At 50.3% G+C, this 27055-nt stretch overlaps 1 protein-coding gene and 1 pseudogene across 1 annotated transcript in view; one reads left to right on the forward strand and one right to left on the reverse strand.

Moving 5' to 3' along the window:
- Positions 1–27055, reverse strand: part of LOC119454624 (tartrate-resistant acid phosphatase type 5) — a 185670-nt gene that overhangs the window by 112195 nt on the left and 46420 nt on the right. The window contains exon 3 of the mRNA XM_037716503.2: positions 17216–17340. Within this exon, the coding sequence (XP_037572431.2) occupies positions 17216–17340 (125 nt within the window). The remainder of the gene's footprint in view (positions 1–17215; positions 17341–27055) is intronic.
- Positions 25187–26036, forward strand: LOC125945242 (uncharacterized; annotated as a pseudogene).

Here is a 27055-nt window from a genome sequence, read left to right on the forward strand (position 1 = left end):
TATTATTATTATTATTATTATTATTATTCCCGGCTTCGGTGGTAGTTTTGGTCGGCGGTGCATGCCGGCACGAAAAAATTTCGGGGGGGGGGGGGGGGCTGAAGCCCCATCAGCCCCCCCCCCCCCCCCCTGGCTACGCGCCTGTCCTGCGTTCTTTGTTTTTCGCTGGAAATGTGCGTGCATAGCAGTCCACATGAGAATTGAGGCTTGCTGAGCGAAAAGATGCAACCCAATTTGTCTTGTTTTCGTCAGGGGTAGCATAGTCTGTTCCTTTGATCATGTATGTATTCGGTCAAATGTACATGGGGCAGACTGGTTGGTGCCTCAACATGTGCCCAGGAGAGCACCATAATTCACTCAAGGGAGAAATATGTTCGTGCCACTTGACGATGCACTGATGCGACTGGTGCCGCGTGCCAGATTTCGATTGTTCATCTATGGCAACCATTGACCATCATCATCAGTGACGAATACCACATTAAGGAAATGAGACATGTGTCAGTTGTAGAGGTACAAGCTGTATTTTGGCTATCACTAATTGCTGAGAGGGTGATTAGAGACAGTTACTAGGAGAGCTCTTCATCTGGTTGGCTGGCACAAACTGTACCTGTTTCGGCACTGCAAAAAGCTGAAAGACTCTACTTGGGCTCACTGAAACTGCTCTTTAAAATAAATTTTAAACAGGGTAAGCTATATAATTTTGTGTGCAGCCCCTACACGAATGCCACTGGACGTACCTGCCATTTCCGGTTACATTTATCGCACGGTTAGACATACTTTTTTTTGCTGCCAGCATTTATTGACATAAAACCGATGGCCTATTGCACAAGCAATAAAAGCACATCAAAACGCTTGGAGTGATGTCAAATTTAGGTAGGTTCATGTAAACAAAGCAAATTAATTGCTTTAATAAGAAAGTTGTGCAGACTGGGTGGAAATAGAACCTGGAGTGTGAAAGGAGCACGCTTCCCTTATGCCACGGCAGCTCTTTGGTTCTGGCTGACTTAAGGTGTGCCTAGTGCGTGTCACACTGTGCACGTCACATTGCAGCCATTTGGTTGACTAAAGATGCTTTCACGTTCCCCCACGTAAGCAGTCTTAATGTGTCTCTGCCATCTTTTATTGCAGCTACACCTAGGAAATGTTTTTACATTGGCAACGATAACTGGGGCCTGCTCCAGTGCTATGGCCGGGACTCCCTGTTCTGCAAAGAACTGGCATAACTGATGTGGGGAGCCCTGGCGCTCAGCGTAGGAGCGTCACAGGGGCTCCTTGTTGGTGCTTGAAGGACAGCAATGCTGTTGAGAAGCCGACATTGAGCCCCGATAAATTGGAAGCTGTGGGTAGTAAGTATCATTCACATTCTTTCAAGTTTTGTTTTGTAATGTTTGTAACAATACATGTATTGCACGAACTGATTAACTTTTCAGATGCATTTGCTGCATATTTTTCAAAATGTGGTGCCCCTGAGGAGAAAAATTAATATTTTCATGCTTGGTTTTGGCCAAGCGGTTGAATCGAGTGACAGTTTTTCGCGTTTTGGTAGCCCAAGAAACACTATCGCCTTTAAAAAAAAGCAAAAGCAGAATTAACAAACCAGCTTATTTGTGGCTACTCATGAGTTGCATTTCTTTGTTTAAAAGTGCCTGCGAAGTGGCGCTAACCTACTTATCAGTTCCAGAATTTTCTATTAACATCGCTTCCAAAAGCTCGCGTTCTAATTTGGTTTTTCCATGGCCAGAACTTCGTGTATTCGTCATCCATGGATAGCAACGACAACTTTTGCAGTGTAGAGCAATATTCAACCCTTCTCCCGATATGCAACACCTGTAGCATAGTCGTAGCCGGTCGTTCAGGCACTGGCCGGTCTGTCCCAAGTAAACATGACCACAGTGGCGCATGGATCACACTTATGCAAGTGTTTTGATGTACAACAAATCCTTTCCTGACTACCCGTGATGCGTTTGCACAGTTGTGCCAACTTGCATGACGCAGAGAACACAAGATCCACTCCATACTTCCCTGCGACTTTCCTTAAGAGCACAAATGGCACAACCGCGAATAAACATCTCTTCTGTGGGGTACCTACGTTTACTGACGGCTCTTTGCTCAGCTGTTTAAGCAGGGTTTCTGCAACGGCATGAAGGAGCAGATGTTGGAAACCGGCCTGCTGTAATAGTCTTGCTGCAGGAAATTTTATCCCAAAAACGTTCACAGTTGACAGTAACGCTTGTCCCGTCCGTCTCGCCTCACTCTGTCCCGTCTTTCGCGCTTCACAACACTCAAATATGCATCGCCAGCGGGTCCAAAATTCCACTCTTCTGACTACAATTGCTATTCTTGAGGTGAACAAATGAAAAATACACAATTATGTAATTTCAAAAAGACCATAAAAAGTATTTCATCTTTGCACTTCTGGTCTACACACGCCAGTTGCATGTAGCTGCCTCTGCTGAGTGTGGCCTCCAAGATCTGATAGCATTCTGAGGGTTGGTTAATGTATACGTAGCACTGTCAATGCAACTGAGTGTGTTGATGCACAGTAACAGGTACAGTCGCCTCTGCTAATTGACATTCGCAGGACCCCAAGAGTTGGTTGAATTATCCGAAAGATGAAATTAACAATGGCAGAATAAAAGCAGGTATTTTAGATCACCCGAGGTGGTCTGTAATGTTTTCCTACTTGCTCTTGAATCACAACTCAGCCGACATGCATCAACGTGCGCCAACATGTTAAACACTGCCTCAGTGTTAAACTGTAAGGAAAATTTAGGTTGTGGATATTTTGAAAAATAAAAGTAAAGGCAAAGTAAAACAGCTTCACACCAAGGGAAGCAGTAGAGTTGTTTCTTAAATTTCTTGTTTTTCAGACCTTAGCTGCCGCTGCTCGCATGAGGGGACACTGTAGAGGCTGAATTCACCAAAACGACATGCTTATGCATTCGAATAAGTGTTTTGTTCCATAGCAATATGTGGTTTCTTGTTTGGACATTGCAGTGCGTTTGAAAGTAAAAAGTCAAATTAACCGAGGTCAAGTTACTGAGAGTTGACTGTATATATGTGTCATTTTTTGTTGTACTGTTGTGAAGGTAGCCGGCATAAAACTGCCTTTTGCTGTTCTTTTTTCGCTAAGGCGCGCCTCAGCTATGCTCTGATAAAGTATGGGCTTGCCAAGTGGCATCTTTTCAAGAAAATCTTATGCCATAACATCTTGTACTGCTATAGTGAGGAACCACAGAACTAGATCATGGAAGTCTACAAAGCTGAGGACTTGCCAAACTAAGATGCAAGTGTTACAACACCAGTTACCTGCTCGACATGCCACTCAGGCACTTAACTGATGACAAAACATATATTTTGGGAGTTTCGCAGGCTGTAAAGACATTGTGTAGACATATCTGAAGAAGAACATTAGGACTTAAAAAAAGGACAATACCCAATAACAGCCCACGAGGCACTACAGTCCTTCACCACAGTCCATGTCTACAATCTACTTCGGCACTACAGTCCACATGACACTTCACTCCTTGTCTGTCGTACTCTTTTCGTCCCATTTTAGCGCTGTTTGTTCCCGTCCTAATGATGTACCAACCAGCCCAGACCAGCACACTCCGTCTGAGACTTCATACACGAGGCATAGATGGACCATTTTTGTGATTTCTTCCTTTCTCCGCTATTTACCTCATTTCCCTATGTAGTGTTTCAAGCCAGTAGTTTCTATGCACGTACAAATTTATCGGTGAAATGCAGTGCAGATGTAGGCAACGACAGAAGAGTCAAAGCGAGACATATGCGGCAACTCTTTAACAAAAAGCTTTATTTTTGCTGACCCATGTTTATAGCCGTCGGTCACTGCATTGCACATGCGCAATTCGCACCCTTAGGTAGAAAGTAAACTCTTTGTCGGACAAGTGTATAGAAGGTGTGCAATACACACAGAGCCAAGTCGCGAAATCTTTTCAGCCTCAATTATTTTACGTGTTAGTTGATCACCGCTTCTGTTGGAAACAGTACACTGAGCAAACGATGGTTCACAGTCACACGAACTGCAATGACATTCAAGCCTACCGTCACGCACATTTTTCTTGACATTGTATGAGTGTTCTCTGAGCCGGTGATTGATACAGCGTCCCATTTGACCTATATACTGTTTACCACAAGAGGGATACAATAAACCACGTTGCTAACACAGGTGACAAACGGAATTTGGTGTTTTGTTGCATATGTGTGGCGTGCTGTGACATTGCCTTTGATTACACAACTTTATAATGATATGCAATTTTCTTGATATTGTGAGAGCTTATGAATGTAGGGTATGACGGTGAGTTTTATGTCTGTCAGATGCAGTGACCACATGACCTCTACTCTGAAAAGTGCATGCACCGAGTGGTTGCCATGTGATCACTCCATCTGACAGACTTAAAGTGGCTGTCATACCATACATTCATAAGCTGTCTCACAGTATTGTGAAAACTGCAGATCGTTCCAAAGTTAAAGGTGTCTTCTTTGCACCTCAGAAGCTTATGAAGTTGTGTAATCAAAGGAAATGCTTCGGCGCAGCACACAAGTGTAACAAAAATCTGTTTGTCACCTATGTTAGCAACATTAATTACTGTACCCCTCTTTCTTGTGGTAAACAGTACATAGGCCAAACAGGACACTATCAATGACCAGCTGAGAGAACACTCATACAATGTCAAGAAAAATGTGCATGACAGTTGGCTTGCATGTTGTTGCAGTTCGTGTGCCTGTGAACTATTGTTTGCTCGGTGTACTGTTGTCAGCAGAAGCGGTGATCAACTAACACGTGAAATTATTGAAGCTGAAAAGATTGCGCGAATTGGCTCTGTGTGTGTCAGCATCTGTGCACTTATCAGACAGAGTTGACCTTCCTAAGGGTGTGAATTGCACTTGTGCAATGTGATGAGTGACGGCTATAAACATGGGTCGCTGAAAATAAAGCTTTTTGTTGGAAGTCAGCACACGTCTATTGTCTCGCTTTTCTGTCGTCAATATTATCTGTGCTGCAATTCACCAATATGTTGTAACAAGTCAAATTTATCACTCACTCATTGGAACTTTCTTTCATCACGAATGAAATGTGGTTTTGGTACAGTGGTAGAGCATTCACATCATTTGTTAATTTTTCTTTTCTTCCAAGACTTAACTGGATGTAACAAGCAGCCGTGGCATTGCAAGGAAGCTTTATGTTAAAGGAATATATTGATACTAGCGTCTTAACTGCTTAGCGCAATAAAGGAAGTTGTGGGTATTGTTTATTGTGCTTTCCTTGCTCTTGTGTCCAAACTTGTGGCTATAATGGTTAGGTTTTACTGAAATTTGCTTTTGATGTTTTGCATTATTCTCCTGTGTAAAGTCACTATTGTTTGTTTCACAGTTATGTGAAGCTTAAGTTGTTTGTAAGCATTTTTATAGCCTGTTTTCACAGTAAACATGGCTTACTTCAGTGTTTGAGATGGCACTTTATAGTTTAATGTAATTGATGTCTCTGCAGGTTACCGCATTATTGACTTGGAAACCAGTGAGATCTGGATGCAAGTGAAGCTACCGAGGGAGGCATGTGTGCATCACTTGTGCTGCTGGCCATCCTCTGCAAAAGTGATGGCTGGCTGTCAGTGCTTGGATGACTTTCTGTTACTCTACGCCTTGGGCTGTGTTGACTACTTCACACTTGCTACCATGTCTGCAAGCTTACGCAAAAAGATCGGCTGGATGCTTGGCAGGAGATAGTATCCAACCGCAGTGTAACTGTGTTGTGTTGTACATTACACAGTGAAGGAGGACAGTATTTGTGCTGTTATTAAGTATAAATTGTGTTCTGCCATTGAAATAAGGAAACTCGACAAAAAGCAAAAAAATTCGAAGTCTGACCTACATGGGAAGGCAAAATATATTGTGTTGTAGTTGTAGCTGTTAGTAGAGTCTTAATATGCGATAGAAGACCTTGATGTTTAATAGAAAATATATTTAAGTGTGTTATCAGTGTGTTATCAGTTTTTAAGTTACTGTTATATAAGTGTCATTTGTTTGCCAGTATGATGTAAGCAGACGGTAAATAAATGCATGGTTTGACATTATAACCAGGTTTGTCTATGGCATTCACTATTATAAGGTGGACCAATGCATATTCATGGATGCATATTCAACCACCACATATTCCTCCTGCACGAACAATTCCTACATACTAGCGTTTGTTCTTAGCAACTGATGTTGGCTATTATGCAAGTTCTTGAAAGCACATGCAGTTACCGACACATGATTTTTAGAGCAGTAAGTCGGAAGCAAAGACTGATTTTTTCTGTGGTCTAAGCTTAAATGATATGTTTAAAGAAAATGAACATTTGTGGAATATATTTACTTTCCTGCTGTGAGAACCTTTATACGAGAACCTCTGCACATTGGACGTGCATGCTGCTTCTCTTGCTGTTATAGCCAAAATGAAAAATTGCTCTTAAGAACCACTTTGCAGCTTTGCATTGTGCACTTTTAGTTGCAGTTAGCATCTATATGCTGTGCTATGGACAACAGCAAGACAAGTCAGGCAAACCACCATGTGAAACACTTTAAAGGATTCTGGCTTAGGGCGAGTTGGTAGTATATATAGTGCAAGACAGATCAGCTGCCCGTACAGCAGTGCTGTCAGCATTACACGGCTGACAGCACCGCAAACCCATAAATTTATATTTGTTTGACAGATAATGCATTCTAGTAGTTTTCATGTCGTATATGCATGAAAACGTAAACAAGAACTGGTGAAAAACAGCATTCTTTTATGTATATAGTGTATCTTACCACAAGGTAAGGTACACAGATATCTTGGTAAGCTACACAAGATATATACGTAAAAAAACGCTGTTTTCACTAATTCTTGTTTAACATTGTCATGCATAAGCAACATGAAAACTACTAGAGTAAATTATCTGTCAAGCAAATATAAATTAAAGGGTTTGCGGTGCTGTCAGCCGTGTCATGCTGACAGCACTGCTGTTACGTATGTCTACAAATATTCTGCGATGTCAGTTGAGTGTTGCTTGAATGTCACATACGTACGTTGCCTGAAAGCTGAAGTGACAAATGGCAACATCCAAATTACGTTGTCAGGAAGTTCTGTTAACGTTATGGTAACGTCGTGAATGTGCTGCTCAACGCTGCCACAACGTTGTGGCCCAACGTTGTCTGGCAATCAAAAAAGAGGACATTAGCAGCATGTAGGCAACGTTATACACCTACATTTGTGCACATTCAGAGAACGTTACGGCAACATTTTGCGTTACTTGGGTCAGCTATTTTCGAAAAGTTGGGTACGAAGCGACGGTAACACACGCAAAGTCCTAAAACACGGCGAACCTCGCGTTTGTTCGTAGGCGTTGGGAAGGCAGCAACAGCTCGCGTTTTTTCAGGATTGGGGCGAATTCCATCGCAGCTGATGACATGACCAAGGAATTTCAGCTCCTCGTAACCGAAGTGGTGTTTTTCGGGCTTGAGTGACAGGCCAGCAATTCGGAGCGCATCAAGCACTGCACGAAGACGCTGGAGATGCTGATCGAAAGTCTCCGAAAAAACGACGACGTCGTCCAAATAAACAAGACACGTTTGCCACTTAAGACCGGACAAAACAGTGTCCATCATTCGTTGACAAGTCGCAGGAGCTGAGCTAAGGCCAAAAGGAAGAACCTTGAATTCAAAGAGTCCGTCAGGAGTAATAAATGCGGTCTTTTCCCGGTCACGGTCATCGTCCTCGATTTGCCAATAACCACTACGCAGAACCATGGATGAAAAATATCTGGAGTGTCGAAGTCGGTCCAGCGAGTCGTCGATGCGTGGAAGCGGATAGACCTCTTTCTTTGTGACGTTGTTCAGTTTGCGATAATAAACGCAGAAACGCAGTGTGCCGTCTTTATTTTTAACTAGCACCACTGGTGCCGCCTTGTAGATGGCTGAATGATGTCGTCAGCAAGCATTTGTCTGACGTGTTCTCCAATGGCGTCTTGTTCTCTTCGAGACACACGGTAGGCATGCTGTCGGATGGGTCTTTCGGCGGGTTCGTTTATAATTCTGTGCTTCGCAACGGGTGTCTGCTTGATATATTCTTGACGTCGTGGCAAAGCAGTCGCTAAAGGAAAGCAAAAGAGAGCGAAGACTGTCTTGCTGTTGAACCGATAGTTCGGAATTCACATCGAGTTGAATTTTAGACTGATTGTCGTCATGTGGGACGGACGAAAGGTCTGCGAGTGATAGGCTGGTTCTCGCGTGGGCGATTTCTTCGAAGTAAGCGACAACAGAGTGCCTCGTTAAGTGCTGGTATTCGCTATTAAAGTTCATAATTAGGATTTCAGCAGGCCGTTTGGTCAATTCGAGGAGGCCGCGGGTGACGCATACTTGACGAGAGAAGAGGATGGACACATTGGTTTCAACAACTCCAAGGGCAGTTCGGTCCACGTCGCTCAGTGCAGTAACCAGTACACTGAAACGAAGTGGTACGGTCACAGAATCATCAGAGACACGCAACGCTATCTTGTGCGAATTGCATTCGTGCGAGCTTGCGTTACGTGAAAATGATACCAGCAGCTCTCGAAGATTTATAATGGCCCCGTATTCTCTAAGAAAGTCCATTCCTAAGGTGAGCTGCCTGGAGCATTCCCACAGGACGACGAAAGATCCGATGAAGGCAGAGCCGCAGATATGCACTCTGGCAGTGCACCTCCCAACCGGCGTCACGAGATGACCACCCGCAGTGCGGAGTTGGGGACCATTCCATGGTGTGGTCACTTTTCGGAGCGTAGCCACCAATTCACCGCTCATAACGGAGTAGTCGGCGCCGGTATCCACGAGGGCGGTGACCTGGTAATTGTCGACGGTTACGGTAATATCGCTGGAAAGTCCTGCGTCGTTATTAGAAAATGACGTGGCAGATAAATCGTCGTCGTGAACGTGTCGTGTCGGAGGATGTTTGTCAGGACGATCCGCAGCGGCCCCACCCCCGGAGGTCGCTGTCCTCAGTTTTCCTGACGTGGGCGTGGACTTGGGGACCTGTTGCGAACATCAGGGAACCTGGAGTAACGGCTAGGCGACATGATGCCCCGAGGAGATGGTGAACGTGATTGGTGTGTCTGTGCGGGAGAACACGGCAGCGGAGAGTCCAGTAACTGCTCTATCTCGCGTGGGTGCTCACTATTACTTGGTCGACGAGCGTTAGGGTTGGTGGTTGCTAGCGCGGGCGAAGAGCAAAGAGACCGTGAGCCATGAATTCCAAACAAAGACTGAACTTTTTCTTTTCTCTCACGAGACACGGGGAGGCGTGTGCGCCAAAGGACTTGCGTTTCAGGTGCTTGACGTGGTGTCCTCGAGTGGCGCTATAAACTAGCCATTTAAACGCGGACCATTTAAAGCGGCGCGCGGATGGCGTTCACTACATCACTCCCTCCCCAGTGAGTTGCCGAACGTTAAATGTCCAGTACAACGGAAGGAGTGGTTCGCGTCCCACTATGTGTGCGCTGCACTGTTGTTCGGGAGGAAGTCGCAGTTGTTTCTTTCGTTGCTCTAACAAGACTCGCGACAGCCGTGGGACCTTCAGAGTTCTCCATGTGAGCCGGCTTCACGCGGTCAGTAGAGACTACTTCACGACGACCGCGAATGTCCACAGTGGATTGCTTGCTTGTACGATGGAGGACTTTTAAAGGGCCGTCATACGGTGATTGAAGAGGTCGCTGCACTGCGTCATGCCGCACAAACACATGGGAGCAGGACCACAACTGTGAGTGCATGTGGACGGGTCGCGGCGCTGGCTGACGCGGTGGTGTGGCGCGAAGCTTGCCCATGATGTCGCGCAGCCGGCTTGCGTAGTCACCAGTAGCTACAGGGCTTTCATCTTCACAGCGCGTGAAAAGTTAGCCAGGCAATCGCAGTGTTGTTCCATACACCAGCTCGGCGGCGTTGCAGTCAATGCCGGCTTTCAGCGTTGTGCGGATACCAAGAAGGACGAGTGGTAGTGCTTCGGTCCAACTGTGCCCTTCCGTCGCCGTGAGAGCCACTTTCAACTGGCGGTGGAAGCGCTCCACCATACCGTTGCTCTGAGGATGGTAGGCAGTAATTCTGATGCGAGAGGTGCCGATCAGCCGTGTTATGCTGGCAAAAAGAGCCGGCTCAAACTGTCTGCCGCGGTCAGTCGTAACTGTGGACGGCGCGCCGAAGCGAGCCACCCAGTTGTACAGAAAAGCATGGGTGATTGTGTAGTGGTGATGTCTGCGATAGGCACAGCTTCAACCCAGCGTGTAGATCTGTCCACGCAAGTAAGTAAATATGACTGACCATTACAAAGTGCTAGCGGTCCGACAATGTCCAAGTGCACATGCTCAAATCGTGCGTCTGGCGCTGGGAATCTCGCCAATGGCGTCACGGTCTGGCGCTGGACTTTGGAGCGCTGGCAGGCGATGCACTCTCGCGTCCACTGCGGACGTCTCGATTTATACATGGCGAGACGCACCTTGCAGTCACTAGTTTTTGTGTCGCCCGAACTCCCGGATGTGCGAGCTTGTGCAGCGACTGAAAGACGGTAGGACGAATGCTAAAAGAAACGAAAGGACGAGGGTTGTCTGTTGATACGTCGCAGCACACTCGGTCTTTTGAGCCGCACACAGATAGCCATTGCAAATTCAGCGCAGTTGTTGTCAGCAACTGACCGAGTTCTTGATCAGCTTGCTGAGCTGCCACCAGCTAAGTGAAATCAGTTCCTTGGGAAAGGCTAAGGGCGTTGACAGGACTTCGTGACAGGGCGTCTTCAACCACATTGTTGGCGCCGCTCACATGCCGAATGTCTGTAGTGAACTCGGATATGTAAGACATCTGACGTAGCTCACGGGCTGTGTGCGTTCCTCTGTCCGTTGTCGGGAGACTCACGGCGTACGTTAGAGGTTTGTGGTCTCTGAGCACAAAGAAATCCACGCCTTCCAGGTAGTGACGAAAATGTCGGATGGCGGAATAGATAGCAAGCAGCTCTCGGCCGAAAGTGCTGTAGCGCTCTTCTGCAGGGGTCAGCATTCTAGGGAAGAAACATGTCGGGCGCCAGATTCCGTTGCTCAGCTGCTGTAATACTGCGCCGATGGCTGTGTCTGAGGCATCGACCATTATGCACTGTGGTATGCCTGGTTGCGGATACACGAGCAAAGCAGCGTTTGCCAAAGCCTCCTTGACCCGATGAAAAGCGTTGCATGCTTCGTCAGTCGAAGTGATCGTCCCCCTTTGCTCTCCGCAGTTAGTAGTCTGTGCACAGGGTGCAAGATAGCCGCGCACTGAGGTACAAAACGGCGATAAAAGTTCACCAGTCCAAGGAACTCGCGGAGCTGCCGCTTAGTGTTAGGTTTCGGGAATTCTCGCACAGCTTTTACCTTTTCCGGGTGGGGGCGAATTCCAGCACATGATATGGTATGGCCCAGGAATGTCAGCTCGGGCACACCGAGCTGGCATTTTGCTGCATTGACGACGATGCCATGTGCAGAGAGACGTCGAAAAACGGTTCGCAGGTGTTCCTCGGGTTCAGATGGAGTGGCGCTAGCGATAAGCAGATCGTCGAAGTAAACGTGGCAAAAATCTAGACCGCGTAAGACACTGTCCATAAACCGCTGAAAGGTCTGTCCAGAGTTGCGAAGTCCGAATGGCATTCGAATAAATTCAAATAGGCCGAAAGGTGTTGCTATCACGGTGTTCGGGACGTCCTCTGGTACCACTGGTATCTGATGGTATACCTTCACGAGGTCCAGCTTGGAAAATATTATAGCACCGTGCAAGTTCGTTGTAATATCATGGATGTGTGGCACAGGGTAGTGGTCTGGTACAGTTGCTCGATTGAGTGCCCGGTAATCGCCACATGGTCGCCAGTCATTTGATGCCGGTTTTGGTACCATGTGAAGCGGAGACGCCCACGGGCATGACGAGGGCCGAATGATACCAAGTTCGAGCATATGATCGAACGCTTGGCGTGCCAAACGGAGCTTCTCAGGGGACATGCGACGCGGTCTGGCATGGACGGGAGGATCAGTCGTAGTTATATGATGGAGCACGTCATGCTGAAGACGCTGGAGAGCTTCTCGGAGCTCGGAGCTTCTCAGCTGGAGACGCAGGGATAACGCTCACCTCTGCGCCTGTGGCCACAAGGAAACGGACGCCACCACTGCGTTCGGTGATGAAGAACACCGAGGGGCGCCTTTCCGTCGATATTGCAGCATTGGTCGCCCTCAATGCTGGCCTCTGGCGTTTCCCGGATAGCCACAGGGCGCAGGACATTTGCGCGCAGCATCGCCATGTTTCCTGTGGTACCAGCACCAGCGGAGTCGCGGCTGCTGTGGTTGTGCACTGCTCTGCTCCAAAGGGCGCGAGGTGCGTGCCTGCAAAGCTGCCACTGTTTCGGTGAGGCGCGCGATCTCTTCGCGAAGCTCGAGGAATTCGTTGGGAGAGGGGGCAGAAGCACTCTCCACTTGCACGTTAGCGACGGAAGCGGAGGGGTTTGCCGCTGCCATGATGGCGTCAGCGATGGCGGCCATCTTGCCGACTCCTTTCAGCCACCGTAGCAAGCGCCACGCGCACGTTGCTGGGGAGACGCTGAAGAAATATCTCGCGCAGTAGCGTGCTGTCGAGACCTGTAACGCTTCCGACAAGACGCTGCATGTGGCGCAGTAGTTGAGATGGCGTGCGGTCACCAAGGTCCATGTCGTTCAGGAGCTGCCGTAACTTTTCGGGTTCGGATGGTTTGAGGCGTCAAATGAGTGTCTCCTTCAAAGTTTGGTAGGTGTTTTCCGCAGGTGGGGCGAGAAGCAAATCGCGGACCTCGCTGGCTGTGGCTGGCGGCAAGCTACTCACGATGTGATGGCAGCGCGTGAGGTCGGCTGTGATGCGCCGGGCGGTGAATTGTGCCTCGACTTGAATGAACCAGAGCTCGGGGTCGGCGGGCCAAAAGGGGGCAGCTTCAATTCGACTGTAGACACGGTATGCGCGTCGATGTCGCTGTCCGTGTTCATGCTGGGTCACCACTGTTGGTCGCTAGCGCGGGCGAAGAGCAAAGATACCGTGAGCCATGAATTCCAAACAAAGACTCAACTTTTTTCTTTTCTCTCACGAGACACGGGGAGGCGCGTGCGCCAACAGACTTGCGTTTCAGGTGCTTGACATGGTGTCCTTGAGTGGCGCTATAAACTAGCCATTTAAACGCGGACCATTTATGGCGGCGCGCGGATGGCGTTCACTACAGGGTAAAATCCCTGAAGGCCCATCCTCCGATAAGGGCACTGACGATACAGATGGTCCGCTTCGCCGCAGTGGTAGCAAAGTGGCCGATTATCCGAGGTGCGCCACACGTTTGATTTCCGCATGATATCTCGCGGGCCTACGTCCTCATACGGGTTAACATTTGTAGCGGGAAATTGACGGGGTAGAGCTGAAACAGGGGAAGGCAGACGTCGTCTCTTAGATGGTTGAGGGCTCCGAACGGCTTCGGTATATTATGTCAGCACTGGGGCTTTCGCTCGCGTTGGCGCCAATGGTTGGGTCATGGTCTCCATATCGGCACGAATGATGTCACCAAGCGCAGTAATAGTCGGCGGACAAGAAGTTTTGCGAACTTCCTCAAGCTCTTCGTGCACAACGGTTCGTACAAGCTGTCGGTCGAACTGCTGCTAAATCATGTCCGCACGTAAAACATGACACTGCGGTGACGGTGCTTTGGCGGTCGTACTGTTGGGAGCGTTGCTGTAGCGCTCGTTCCATTGTAGTTGCTTCACTTATGAACTCAGCGACGGTAGCTGGAGGGTTGCGCATCAGTCCAGGGAAGAGTCGTTCTTTCACCCCTCACATTAAGAGACGAACTTTCTTTCCCTCGGCCATACCTGGATCAGCGCATCGGAACAAGCGCGACATGTCCTCGACCAACATGACCACGCTTTCATTTGACTTCTGAAACCGACTCTGTAGAGCCTGTTCGGCCTTTTCTTTCCTTTCGAGGCTGCTGTATGTCTCGCGAAGTTGTCGTCGGAATTCTTGCTAGCTAGTGATAGAGACCTCATGATTCTCAAACCACGTGCGAACGTAATCTTCGAGGGCAAAGTACACGTAGCGCAGTTTCTTAGACTCATACCATACACTGACTGCAGCGAAGGGTTCAAGCCAATCCTCCAAGTCCGCGAACATGTCGCCATGAAATGACTTCGGAACGCGCGCTGCGTAGACGACACTCGGACTAGAAGTGCATTGGACAGTGTCGTTCTCTTGAGTCTGACTTGTACTTGCCCCTGTGGTGGACATCCTTACTTGGTTCAATGGGCCGTATTCAGGAGGTAGTCCTTGCAAGCGGCGGCTGTGGCGAAGTGCCCGGTTTTCCTCCGGAATCGTGGCAATGGTTGTAGGGACGACTGGAAGCGTCGGGAGGTCAAATTAGTGCATAGGACGTTACCCAGAACATCCACCAATTTGTCAGCGTAATAACAGGACTAGCAACATCCGGCAACACAGCAGAACAGCTACAGTGTACTAGAAGTACACTGTAGAACAGCTCCGATCGAACAGCACGTCTTCTTCGTTGTCCTTTTCTCTCCGTCTCTCTTTCGTCTCGCGCAAAATAAAACGCAAGCGAATGGGAAACGCATGACAGACGTAAATGCACTGAATTGACGTGTCAATATGGTCTGGTGGTTTTCATTTAATTAGTGACCACAGGGACCATGGCCTTATGGTTGCTACGGTACACCGGCCATAGGGTGTACGGCAAAGGTTGGCACATTCTTCATAAACACGTCACCAACGCCACGCGCGTTCGGTGCGAACGCGGGGAAAACGCCGCCGTCGTCGACAACAGTTCTGCGCGTTGCTGGTGCTGCTACATATGCAAGTTTATACAACTCCTTAGAATTTTCAGATTGACGGCGCAGAAACAAATGTCTTGAAACAAAACATCAGCAGCGCATGCCTCTTTGTTAAGTTTTCTCAGACTGAAATATTCAAAGTGCGAAACAAAAAAGACGCAGTTCCGCCCGAAAGGCGAAGCATCAATTGCGATAGCAAATTAGTAGCGAGCTATACGGAGTAAGGATTGTAGCTTTATCGGCTGCATAAACTTGTACACATTCGCTTACCAGCTGAATTAACAAGGATGGTGTCAGCGCGCACACGCAAACATGAATAGATCACACTCGATGACCTCACACACTGCTGTCAAAACGTTGGCGTAAGCAAGCGCGCCCACAGCAGTGAGCGAAGGTTCATGCTGTCTATCGCTTCAGCGGAAACTGAGCGGCGAAAGCACAGCGCAAACAAAGGTAGGAGCCGTGTTGCAGATCGCTTTCAAGATACGGTGCGTGCAACCGCCCGTCGCCGCGCAAAGTACATGTACACAGTTAATTGCTTGCAGAGCAAAAGCCACACTCCCTCCCTCCCGCGCTGCCTTCCCGCTTTCCTCCTTTCGTGTGGGTAACTGAGTCGTTAGTTCCCCTTGCCCCAGGTCGCAAGATACCCATTTGGTGCCGCAGCTATAAACGTCGCCTCCCCTCCCTACCTCCCGTCACCCCATGGCTTTACGCATGACGGAAGAAGTCGCGTTTGCTCTCCGCCGTGCGTTCACTCCCCCAGAAAGCGCGCGAGTCACTCGCACATAGAGCATACGGCCAGTGAGAGTTTTTTTACACATGTGGACACGACCATTGGAGGCTGAGCCCTTAACAGCTTTGCGTTAAAAGATGTGGCATCACTATAACTGTCGAAGGTAATGCGTTAGTATCGAATCAACACATCGACAGAAGCTATGCCTTCATGGAAACGAGATATGCGTGAAGCGTGTACTGCAGCGGGTCTCCCCTTTCGCGCTTTGCCAAGAAGAATCGGCGCCATCTGGCAGTGCCGCCACGCCGCCTGCGCATGGCCTCCGAAATGCACGGCACGCCTGTGCATGCGAGCACTGGCAAGGGCGCCGTGAGGGGTCCTCTCTCGCGCTTCTTTCAGGGACACCCTGAGTGGCACGCAACCCACGCGTCAAGTCCGCGCGTGGCCTCCCAGACGAGACGCGTTGCGCGCCGGTGCCTGCGAGCGCAGATAATTGTTCCCTCGTTCGCCGCACAATCAGGGGTGAATACTCAGCCAAGTTGGTGAGAGGGTCATTCCATACCTACTGAATTCATGGCGCCGCTCGCTCCAGCGTTGGTGCCAAATGGGTTAATTGAAAAGCGGCACATACCCGGTACATTTGTGGCCCAGCATGCTAATGGATCGTGTCCTTGAAGAATCACTTTGACGTGGGTTCAATTCCGCCCAGCATCGAGGCAATTTAAGGAATCCTTTTCGTCATTGCAGAGTGGCACATTCGCAGTGGCACATACCTAATTAGCCAAATCGGCGTCAAAGATGTTTAAGAAGAGCGGTACACCCATACTGGCACACTACCAGTAACCAAAGTTGGCATCAAAGAGGCTCATTTGAGGCTAGCACACACCGAGAAGCACATATAGTACTCCAAGTCGGCGACAAAAAGTTTCTTAAAATATCTGTACCCTTCCTGCCTCTAGTCACCTATCTTGGCGTGAAAGATTCGTTGTGGGGCCGTAGGTATGTTCACGTTGTCACATACTCAGTGACCCAAGTTGGCGCAATCGTTGGCTTTGAACTCTTATCTCTGCACAGCAGCCCGATGCGCTATCCATTCCACCACTGACTACCAACTGACCCAGGTAGGTGGAAAAACGCTTATATGCAAGCATACATAAGATACAAACATACATAGACAGTCCCCGGAAAGTGCGTCAAGTACCCTAGGATTGATCACGCGGTATCATTGGCGTGTTACTTGCTCGATAACAAAACCCAGCGTGTCAACAGCGTTGGAAGCACCGCCCACGTTAGTCTCGACGCTCGCATGACGTAGAAAAGTACAAACAACCATGCTCACGCGTTTTTTCCGCAAATGATTTCCGCAATTCTACGGCTAGTGTTTGTAGGCATGTGGTGGTGGCAGTAAATGCAGGGCGCAAGTTTTTCGATATTTCATCGATTTCTTTGCGGGAACTGTACGACTCTCGTGTGATATTTTCTTTTTAAATCACCGTTGCTTATTTTACATTTTCTTCAATGCTGGGAAAGCATTGCCCGATTGGATGCTTATCAATACATTTCATAACTTCTCGTCGTTCAAGCCTGCAAAGTGCCCTTGGGGCTGAGCACTCACCAGCGTTTGGACCTCTTGCTGTACTCTATCTGGGCTGACACGTTGCCGTCATGATCGTGGTTTCCAGCCACGATGAGCCAAGGAACTTGGAGCGATGGCGCCGAGTACACGTCCTCGAACGTCCTCTGCAGCGGGACGAGATACTCAAATAAATTCTTGGGTTTTACGTGCCAAAACTACGATCTGATTATGACGCACGTCATATCGGGGGCTCCGGAATATTTTTACAACTTGTTTTTTTGTTAATCTTCCCCTTATGCACGGTATACGAGCATTTTTGCATTCTGGCCCCATAAGAATCAAACTCACGACCTTGAACTCAGCAGCGTAGGGGGCCCAAACACTCACGAAACCACTTTGCAACCCGTCGACGAATGGCTATCGCACATAGACAACAAAAACGCTCTGCTTCCTCTTAATTGTTCACTAGAGCATTTCTTATTAATAATAATAGTGGATAGCCAGACAATATTGGGTGCTCGAGCCGCTATCCTGGTGGCTGATCAAGCATGAAATGGTGGGCAAAGCCAAGTTCAAAAAAATTAACGTACTCCTCAATACACACGAAAGGCGGAAAGAAAGGAGTAGGGTAACTTTTAATGCAAGATTTTCTTGCCTTGATTTGGTTTATTTCGGCCATTCAGTACGTTCTGATGTCAACGTCAGAGTTCGTCAGAGTCAACGTCAGTCAGTCCTAATGTCAACAGTGAAGTAGCCCCGCCACGCTAAGTAACAAGTGCCACCAACAAAAGAAACGGTGCAGGAAGGAGAAGTTATGCCTTATAGATGTCAGAATATACGTAAGATAAATATCTGTGACAAGGTAATACAGAAAAATCCACCGATGATTACAATAGTCTCTAACGCGAAATTTGAGCGGAGCTCTATACGTGTTTTCATTTGGTTATATATTGACTGGCGAGGACAATCTGTTTCGTGTGGCACGTTGCAAGCGGAGCGAAGTGCGGTGCGACTGCTTCACTAATCGGGAGATCGCGAGAGGCTGTGCGTGGGTGACGCGTAGGCGCGATTCATAGCAGCCGCTGCAGACAGACTTCCGCTCATACAGCGCTTTCTTTCCACATATGCTATCGTTGGACGTTCTTGCCGCATGCCATCGATGAGCAGGCAACTGCGCGCTACTCCGGCGCCATCTCGTAGCGGGCTTCGCCCGTCTTGCACGGCACTACGCTTTTCTTCTCACGCTTTCACCATACCCACCTCCTCGCACTCTCTTCGCTATCTCCGTCTTTCATCGCCCACTGCGCTCCGCTTAGCTATCTCAATCTTCGCTGCGCTCATTCACTTGGTTACGCCGAGGGACAACGCCGACCCTCAATGCAGTAACGGGTGCCTAAGAGCTCCGCTCTGAAAAGAACACTAGAAAACACCTTCAGGACGCCTTTACTATGACGGCGTTCCTGAATATTAGACGCAAGCTGTCAAGTTTTTTTTACATATATTTTATTCTGGGTATCAAGGCGAAAGCCTTATATGTCTCGTTTTAAGGTGCCCTTGAAAAAGTGGTTCCAGAAATCGGAAAAATATCTACAAAAAAATGTGGTTGATCCCTCTTATATAGGAATCGGTATAGAACACGAAAGTGAAACGTGTCTTCACAGAAGTAGTGTAATGTTTATTGCACATTGATATATAATGTCTATTGGTGTTTTGTGGCTAAAGCGCCCTTAGGCGTTGATGCACCCACGCTGACGCCTGGTGGCACGTCTCCTCCATCACGACTACCAACGTCGATGACCATGAGCAACCGTCGTGCATATGGAAGCTGCACTACGCTGCACACGCTAGCACAACGCGAAAGACGAAGCACGTAACTGACACACTAATACAACGCGCAAGACAAAGCACGTAACTGAATCGTCACCGAGTCAAATCAGCGCGTACAGCGCGTCGTAATTGCAGCCTCCGCGATCAACTTCAGAAACATTTTCAGAGCTAATTGCGGAGGCCACGCTCCGCTGTGCTGAGTACGGTGAACGCCACCTAGGTGGCGTTGGTAGTGCTTCTTGATGCCAGCGTCCCTTCGAATGCTGGCATCGAGGCGTCGTAGTGCTGAGACCACCGAAGCGTTCACTGTCGGTGCGCGTTAAGGCCGGAATACATGGAGCGAATAACCGGCGTCCGAGCGAAGAACTTCGTCGGGCGGCGAACGTCCAACGGCCGGCGTCAAGAAATTTGCCGTCCGCAGCCGATCTGCCTGTCCAAACATTTTCGTCGGGCGAACGCCGCCGCCGGAAGCGTCTAGCGCGCAGCGGTGGACGACAGCCAATCAGGAGGCACTAGTTCCGGTCGCAATGCATGCTGGTGTTTCGCGCGCGCGCGCCTTTTCGCGTCGTCTGCAATCGCGTTGGTGTTGCCGTGTCTGCATGTCTCTGCACCGATTGAGTAGTTCCTAGTATGATCTCTCAGGAATCGCGTTGTATTTGTACATCCCATATCCGCTGATCTGCGAGGAAACAGACAAGCAGTGCAAGCTCTCTACAACAACCTTCAACAGAAATCTTCTGATCTCAGAGGCCACATGCTGTCGTCATGCCTATCTCCCGACTTCCCCGATAGATGACGTTGGCATCGGATATTTCTTTCGCTAGGCTTAGACGCGTTCGAAACGAGAAGCGATCTCGAAAACTACTCAAGGTTATCCATAATACTCTGTCGTCGAAGCGGCCTGAGACTAAGCGAAAGCCGTTTACGCAGTCATTTGCTTCCAACTAAGTGAATTCTACAAGGACAACGCCAAATTCAGTTCGAAGCGGGCGGCCGGGACCGCCGCCAACACGGCGGCCAACGCGCGGCGGCGTTCGCCGCATGTATTGCAACACAGCAAACATCCTGCGTCGTGTCGCCGCGTCGTTACTTGACGCGTGAAGTTCGTCGAGAAAGTTCGCTCCATGTATCCCGGGCTTTAGTGTCATAATGCAGTACTTCTCTTTTCTGCTCGTAGGCGGCGGCACCGCCCCGAGCAAGAGCGCGGGTACACGGAGGAGTGTTAGATATATAAGGCGCGTCTGTGTAGCTCTCTGCGAATGCGTTTGTGGCGCAATGGGTTAAACGCTCGGCAATCTATCGTCGCGGACCGAGAGGTCGTGGGTTCGATTCCCAAATTTTGCAAGTTTGTGGAACTTTTTCTTCTGGTTTCTTTCTTTGTATTATGTTCTATGACGTATTTCCGTGACGGAAATACGTCAGTGAAGTCTTGGTGGACCCCGGAATAAAACACTTTCGTGTTAAAAAGTTGATAATTACTTAACGCTATTTCAAACCCCATACCAATATATATGAGTCGATGGGCAATTACATGAGGAATATAAATATCGATAAATTATCATAATCAAGTAGGGTTAACCAAAGCTAACCCACATACATTTTTTGCATAAGTACATCGCCTCCTCTATTTTTTTTAAATAGCGGTGGCGCTGCTCAGTATGGCCAAATCACAACGCGCCAGAGAGAGAAAGATTGTGGTTGTGAAGAGGAAGAGGCGCTATTCACAACCACAATCTCTCTCTCTCTCTCTCTGGCGCATTGTGATTTGGCCATACTCAGCAGCACCACCGCTATTGTTGAAAAAAAAAATAGAGGAGGCGCTGTACAGACAAGCGTCTCAACGCGCTCGCTAGCCCTCGGGAAGTTCATAACTTGAAGGCCCCGGGGGGCGCTGCGAGCGCGCGACGCCAGCAAACGTGTGTTGTGTTTGCTCATGGGTCGGAAACATGAACGCTCCCGCGACGCGCGCCACGGGACGCAAGGGCAAGGCGTTCACGAAGTGGAAACCGCACCCAATGATCAAACCCGCTCCCGAAGACTACGTTATAGTCATCAAGCCCAGAGAACGTGTTTCTCTTCACGAGGCGTTCCCGGAAACCGGCTACGGCACCGCTATCTCGGCGTACCTTGGGCCGGAACGGGCCCGCACCAGCTCCGTTCTGCCATCGCGAGACCAAAACATCATCATCGCGCATACCCCGGACATCGAGGCGGCCGACCGGCTCATTGAGGACTTTGCAGTGAATATCGAGAAGGGATCGGTCCCGCTTCACGGTTACCCGAGACAAGACGGCGGCAACACGTGCCACGGAGTGATCGTGGTCCGTAACAGGGACACCAGGGAAACTCAACACCGAGTGTGCTGGCGTGCCGGCACTATCGTGAAAATCGGAAAATTTGGAACATCCAACAAGGCACGCATCCCCTTCGCGGGTTAGGAGAAGCCCCGTTACGTGCATTATGACAACATGGAAAACTGTGGAAAACTATTACAAAACTATCCCCGCCTGCGCCCAGTGTGGGGCCGTCGGGCACTGCGCGGATGCATGTCCAAACCTGCAGCCGAACACGTGTGGACTCTGCGGACTCCATGCTCCGCTAGTGGAGGGAGTGCGGGCCCCTCACAACTGTGTTCCCCGTTGTTATGTGTTCCTCGTTGTTCTGTGTGCGGTGGTGCCCATGCCACCAACTCTCGCGACTGTGCGGCAAAATTTCGCACACCCAAGATGGCCGCCAAGAAGGGCGGGAAAAAGAAAATGACGCCCAAGAACGAAAGCCGCCATCTTCGGCAACCCAGCGACCAGCCACCACCACACGGCGGCCTGGAGAAACGAGCGGCGGAGACGCACGGCAAAACCGGGGCCTGGGTCAATGCCGTTAAAAATGGATGCCAGGTGAGCAATTCGGGCGGGGCTGCTTCTTCCCCCCCCCCCCCCCCCCTCTTACTCTCCTCCCAAGCGCGCGGAGCGCCGAGCAAGATCAAATAGCAGCACTCAGGGCTCAAAACGAGATGCTGCTAAAGAAAATAAACGAATTCGAATCCAAAATCAACCAGCCTCTTTCTCCTCCCTCCCTCCCCGCGACTGAGGTAATGGAAAGTGAGCTCGTGGAGCCGAAGGCGGCAACAAGCCCGGAGGCCGCATTCGAGGCCCGTTTCGAGGCCCGTTTCGGGGCCATAGACGCCCGATTCGCCGCCTTGGAAAATCAAATCTCAATGATGGTTACCGCCATCTCAAAATTGCAAGATACAATCCCCACTATGATTGCCCAACAAATTGCGCACTCCTCGCGCCCCTCGCGCAGGCACGGCGGTCTCTACAAGGACGTATCCGGCCGCCCTCTCAAAACTTCTAGACGCACCCCCAATGTAGACGATGACGACAGCTGCTCGCTCTCCGGTATGGAGGACTGCGCCCTCCTTGTGAGTGCTGGCTCCGGAGCAGCGTCACTACAATCCAACCTCAGCCTAACTGACCATGGCGAGCAGCCCTAAGATCAGGCGCTCCACAAAAACCAATTCGGCCACCCCTGTTAACATTGTCCAGTGGAACTGTCGGGGCTTCCGGTCCCGCGCGAAGCGGGCGAATCTCCGACATTTCCTTTCAACTCTCGACTCGCTTCCGGCGGTGGTTGCCCTCCAGGAGCCAGGGAGCGGCGCCACCATTACAAGCTACATCACCTTCCAGCAGGACCCCTCTTCCTGCATCTATGTGCATAAAAATTATACAGCTAATCTAGTCGACTTGGAACTTGAAATTGAATATTCGTATGTGATGGTGACACTTCTTCCGCTCAAGAAACACGATGCACCACTCCACATACTCAACATATACTGTTCCCCGAGACTCAAAAATGTAACGTTCGCAGCGCTCTTTAGCCGCGCTCTAAAGGCTGCGGGCAGGGACCCCCTGATGATTGTGGGCGATTTCAACGCCCACAGTACTCTCTGAGGGTACGTGCGTGAGGAGAAGCGTGGACGCAAGCTAGCGGAACTTGCGTCCACGCTGGGCCTGACTCTCCACACCAACCCTGCATATCCCACGCGAGTGGGTAACTCTGTGACCCGGGATACGTGTCCGGATCTTACCTTGACCAAAAACATTAGACACGCAGAATGGGCCAACACCGAGGAAACTCTCGGGAGTGACCACTGCCTTATCACTACCACCGTAATGACTAAACCATTGGCAAGACCACACGCACAAGCTGGGCTCCCCGACTGGAATAAGTTCCGGCAAAGATACATTAATTCGGCCTCTATCCACGAACAAGGATACCACGTGTGGGCACAAGAATTGGTTGCACACCTTCGTTCGACGGAAACCCAAATTCAACTCTCGGAGGCAACGCCGGAGGTAGACAACCACCTTCTGCACCTTTGGGAGGCGCGGCACAGCCTCGTCCGCAGATGGCGCCGCCAAAAACATAATAGAAAGCTCAAAATTCGCATTGCCGAGCTCACGCAGCGAGCGGCAGTGTACGCGGCCCAGCTCGCCGACTCGAGCTGGGTGGACCGCTGTAACACGGCGGCCACACAAATGTCTAGCCGGAGCACGTGGCGCCTCTTCCGCGCCCTAATTGATCCGACTCAAACACGCGCCGAGACACAAAAACATCTCCAACGAGCTATTCATAGCTTCGATGGAGATACCTCAAAATTAGGGTACAAACTACGCGACCAGAACCTTTGCACTCAACAGGACCCCCGAGGGCCCGCGTACTCGTATGCAGGTTCAGAGAACGCGGAGCTGGATAACCCATTCCAGCTGCATGACATGAAGGCGGCCCTAGCTAAAATGAAACGAGGAACGGCACCGGGACGGGACAAGATAACCGTGAAACTGCTTGCCAATCTACGATACCCTCCTCGCTTTCATCAACTCGATCTGGCTTGGTGAGGCACCCCTCCCAATCGAATGGAAGACCGCTCCGGTAACTTTCATTCCAAAAGCCAGCAAAGCCATAAACACAGACAACCTCCGATCCATCTCCATCACGTCTTGTGCGGGAAAGCTGATGGAGACCATGGTGCGGGACAGGCTGTCTGGGTTTCTGGAAAACCAAAATGAATTCGCAGGCACCATGTTTGGATTCCGCCCGCACCGGTCCGCGCCGGATGTTCTGCTTCAACTCGACCGAGAAACTGTCAACCCTGTCGAATACCCCCTCAACGATAAGGCTATACTCGCCCTAGACTTAAAGCGGACTTTCGACAATGTCACACACGAAATTATCCTGCAACATCTCTCCCAGACCAACTGTGGACATAACACATTCCAGTATGTCAAGCAATTTCTCTCGGATAGACAATCTTTCATCCGAATACAAGACGAAGAACATGGCCCCTATCAACTGGGAACGAGAGGTACCCCACAGGGCGCGGTCCTCTCGCCGTTACTTTTTAATCTGGCCATGATGAAGCTTGCGGCTCAGCTGGCGAAGGCCGAAGGCGCCCAGCACGCGCTGTACGCCGACGACATAACCATCTGGGCCAAACACGGATCGGTTGGAGACATTGAGGCCAACCTGCAGCAAGCGGCGGAGATCGTGGACGCCTACGCCCGCCGCTGCGGCCTTCTGTGCTCCCCATTCAAATCCGAATTTGTGCACATTCGCCCGTCACCTAAGTGCACCACCAAAATGGAGCTATTCCTGGCCAGCGGCCCGATACCCGAACACGATGAGATTCGAGTGCTCGGTCTCTTTATCCACAAACGCAAACGAGTTGATACGACAACTGCCAAACTGCGTAAGTTGGGGGACCAGGTGGGCCGGATGGTCCACCGGGTTTCCAACGAACGCGGGGGGTTACGGTGCAAAGATGCCTGGCGGCTGGCGCATGCATTCGTGACCAGTCGAGTCCTTTACTCAACTCCTTACCTCCACCTGCGCAAGTATGACGAGAACGCCCTCGAGGTGATTCTCAGGAAGATGTACAAGCCTGCCCTTGATCTCCCGATAACCACGTCCAACCACCACCCCATGGGCCTGGGGATGGTAAACACTTTCGCGGAGCTCCGAGAGGCACACTTGACCAATCAATATACAAGACATTCAAAGACGCCGTCGGGACGCCGCCTATTAGCCCGACTATACATCCAGCACCCAACACTGATGGAAGAGCGCGTACGCATCCCCGAAGTCTAGAGGTACGCCCTGCACGTGCGGCCTCTTCCGTTCAACATGACACGTGACGACCACAGTGGCAGGCGCCTTGCGCGGGCGGAGGCACTGGCCCACCACTATGGGAACAAACACAGAATCTTCTGCGTGGACGCCTCCAGCCCTCACCATGGGGGGTGGTACACGGCCGCAGTCGTCCATGAAAACGTCGCGGTGAATGGCCTAACATTCAGCGCTGAAGACATAACACATGCGGAGGAAGTTGCCATCGCGCTAGCTGCCGCAGACCAGGACACGCGCGTCGTCATTACCGACTCGAGAGGGGCCTGCAGAAATATTGAACAGGGGTAAATTGCTCGCAGTGCGTCTCGCATCCTTCAAAACAGTGACTACCTCGGGGCCCCCGCGTCTCGAACGATCGTATGGGCTCCTGCTCATATGGGCCTCGAAGGCAACGAAACGGCAGACGCCGCTGCCCGCGCGCTCACTCTCCGGGAAACGCTTTCAGACCCTTCCGAAATGGATCCCGAACCCAATCCGGCCCTAACCTTTTCGAGAAATTACTCTACTACACCAATTCGGCCACGCAATTTATCCTAAGCCCTGTAAGGGCCTTACAAAGGCAGAGGAAAGTACACTCCTCCGCCTTTACACCAAAACACTGCTGTGCCCGGCAGTTTTAAAGCACTTTGATCCTGCCTGTACAGGAAAATGGCCGCACTGTGCGGAGAAGTCTTCGGGCATCTTCCACATGGTGTGGGGATGCCAATCAACCCCCAACCTCACCCCAAAACCAAACCCCACCCGGGAGGACTGGGAGGCAGCCCTGCTCGGCTGCTCCAACCTGGCGAGTCCGAAAGCCCTGGTCGACCGAGCACAAGCCGCGGTGGCCGCCAATGGGCTCCTGTAATGAGAAGCCCACCTAGTGAGTGTGAGAGGTGGCCCCCTCCGGGCCACCTCAAGCTTCCTCTGTCTACGTTAAATAAAGTTTTTCAGATAGACAGACAGAAGGCCCGCGCTGCGGTGCTCAGTTGGAACTTAATGCTTTCTCATTCCCAACTCATAAGTGCTTAGGTGTCCTCAGATTTTACGGCCGAGCTGTTAGAACCTCGCTATAATGACCACTCCGTCGTTAGCAGCTACGCCGAGCTGGTGGAGAGAGAGGTGAGAGAGAGTAAAAGCAGAGTATAAAAATAGCATCACGCAGCAAAGCGGATGCGAGATGGAGAGAAGGAGTGAGGCAGGTGGTAGTGTGACGCGTGGATTTGCTGCCCACGCCGACCACGTTTCCCCGCGTTCGCGCCGAAAGCGCCTGGTGCCCGTGACTGCAACTGATGCCACTGGCAGCGGCTCGGCAGGTTTCTACCAGAGAACTGGACACTCGTCGCTTCCGATAGACTGAAGCGAGAGCTCGGGAAGCTGAAATCAAGTGTGGCAGAAGAGAACATCCCGAGTTTAGATTGAAGGAAGCCGAGAGTTCGCGTAGGCGAATAAATGAAGATCCGGAGGCTAGTGAACGTGGCCGGTTGAATTCATCGCGATACTACGCCGGACATCGCGAAGAAATCCTAAACGCCAGGAAACTAATGATACCTTCGGCTGACGGCACTCGTGCCGTTTTCAGTGCACTCGCGCGGTGCCGCACGTTCGTCTGGGTGCCACGCGTGTGATGGCACATGTTCAGCTGGGGCGAACACGACACGAGTGCGCGCCACCGTGCCACCGCAGAAATCGACGGGGGACCGCGGTGTGATCCCGTCGAGCAGTGCGCGGCAGCAGACGACGAAAACGGGCCGTTCAATTCAGGCTCTTTTTAGTAGCAGGCGGTTATGATGGAAGCTGTGTCTCTGTGTGGCTAGCACGAGACTACTTATGATGCTAGAATCCAGTAGGTAATCGGTCAGCGAAGACAATGCAGTCGATCATCGC

This window comes from Dermacentor silvarum, chromosome 5 (assembly GCF_013339745.2).
Source record: "Dermacentor silvarum isolate Dsil-2018 chromosome 5, BIME_Dsil_1.4, whole genome shotgun sequence".
In the NCBI taxonomy this organism is placed as follows: Eukaryota; Metazoa; Arthropoda; class Arachnida; order Ixodida; family Ixodidae; genus Dermacentor; species Dermacentor silvarum.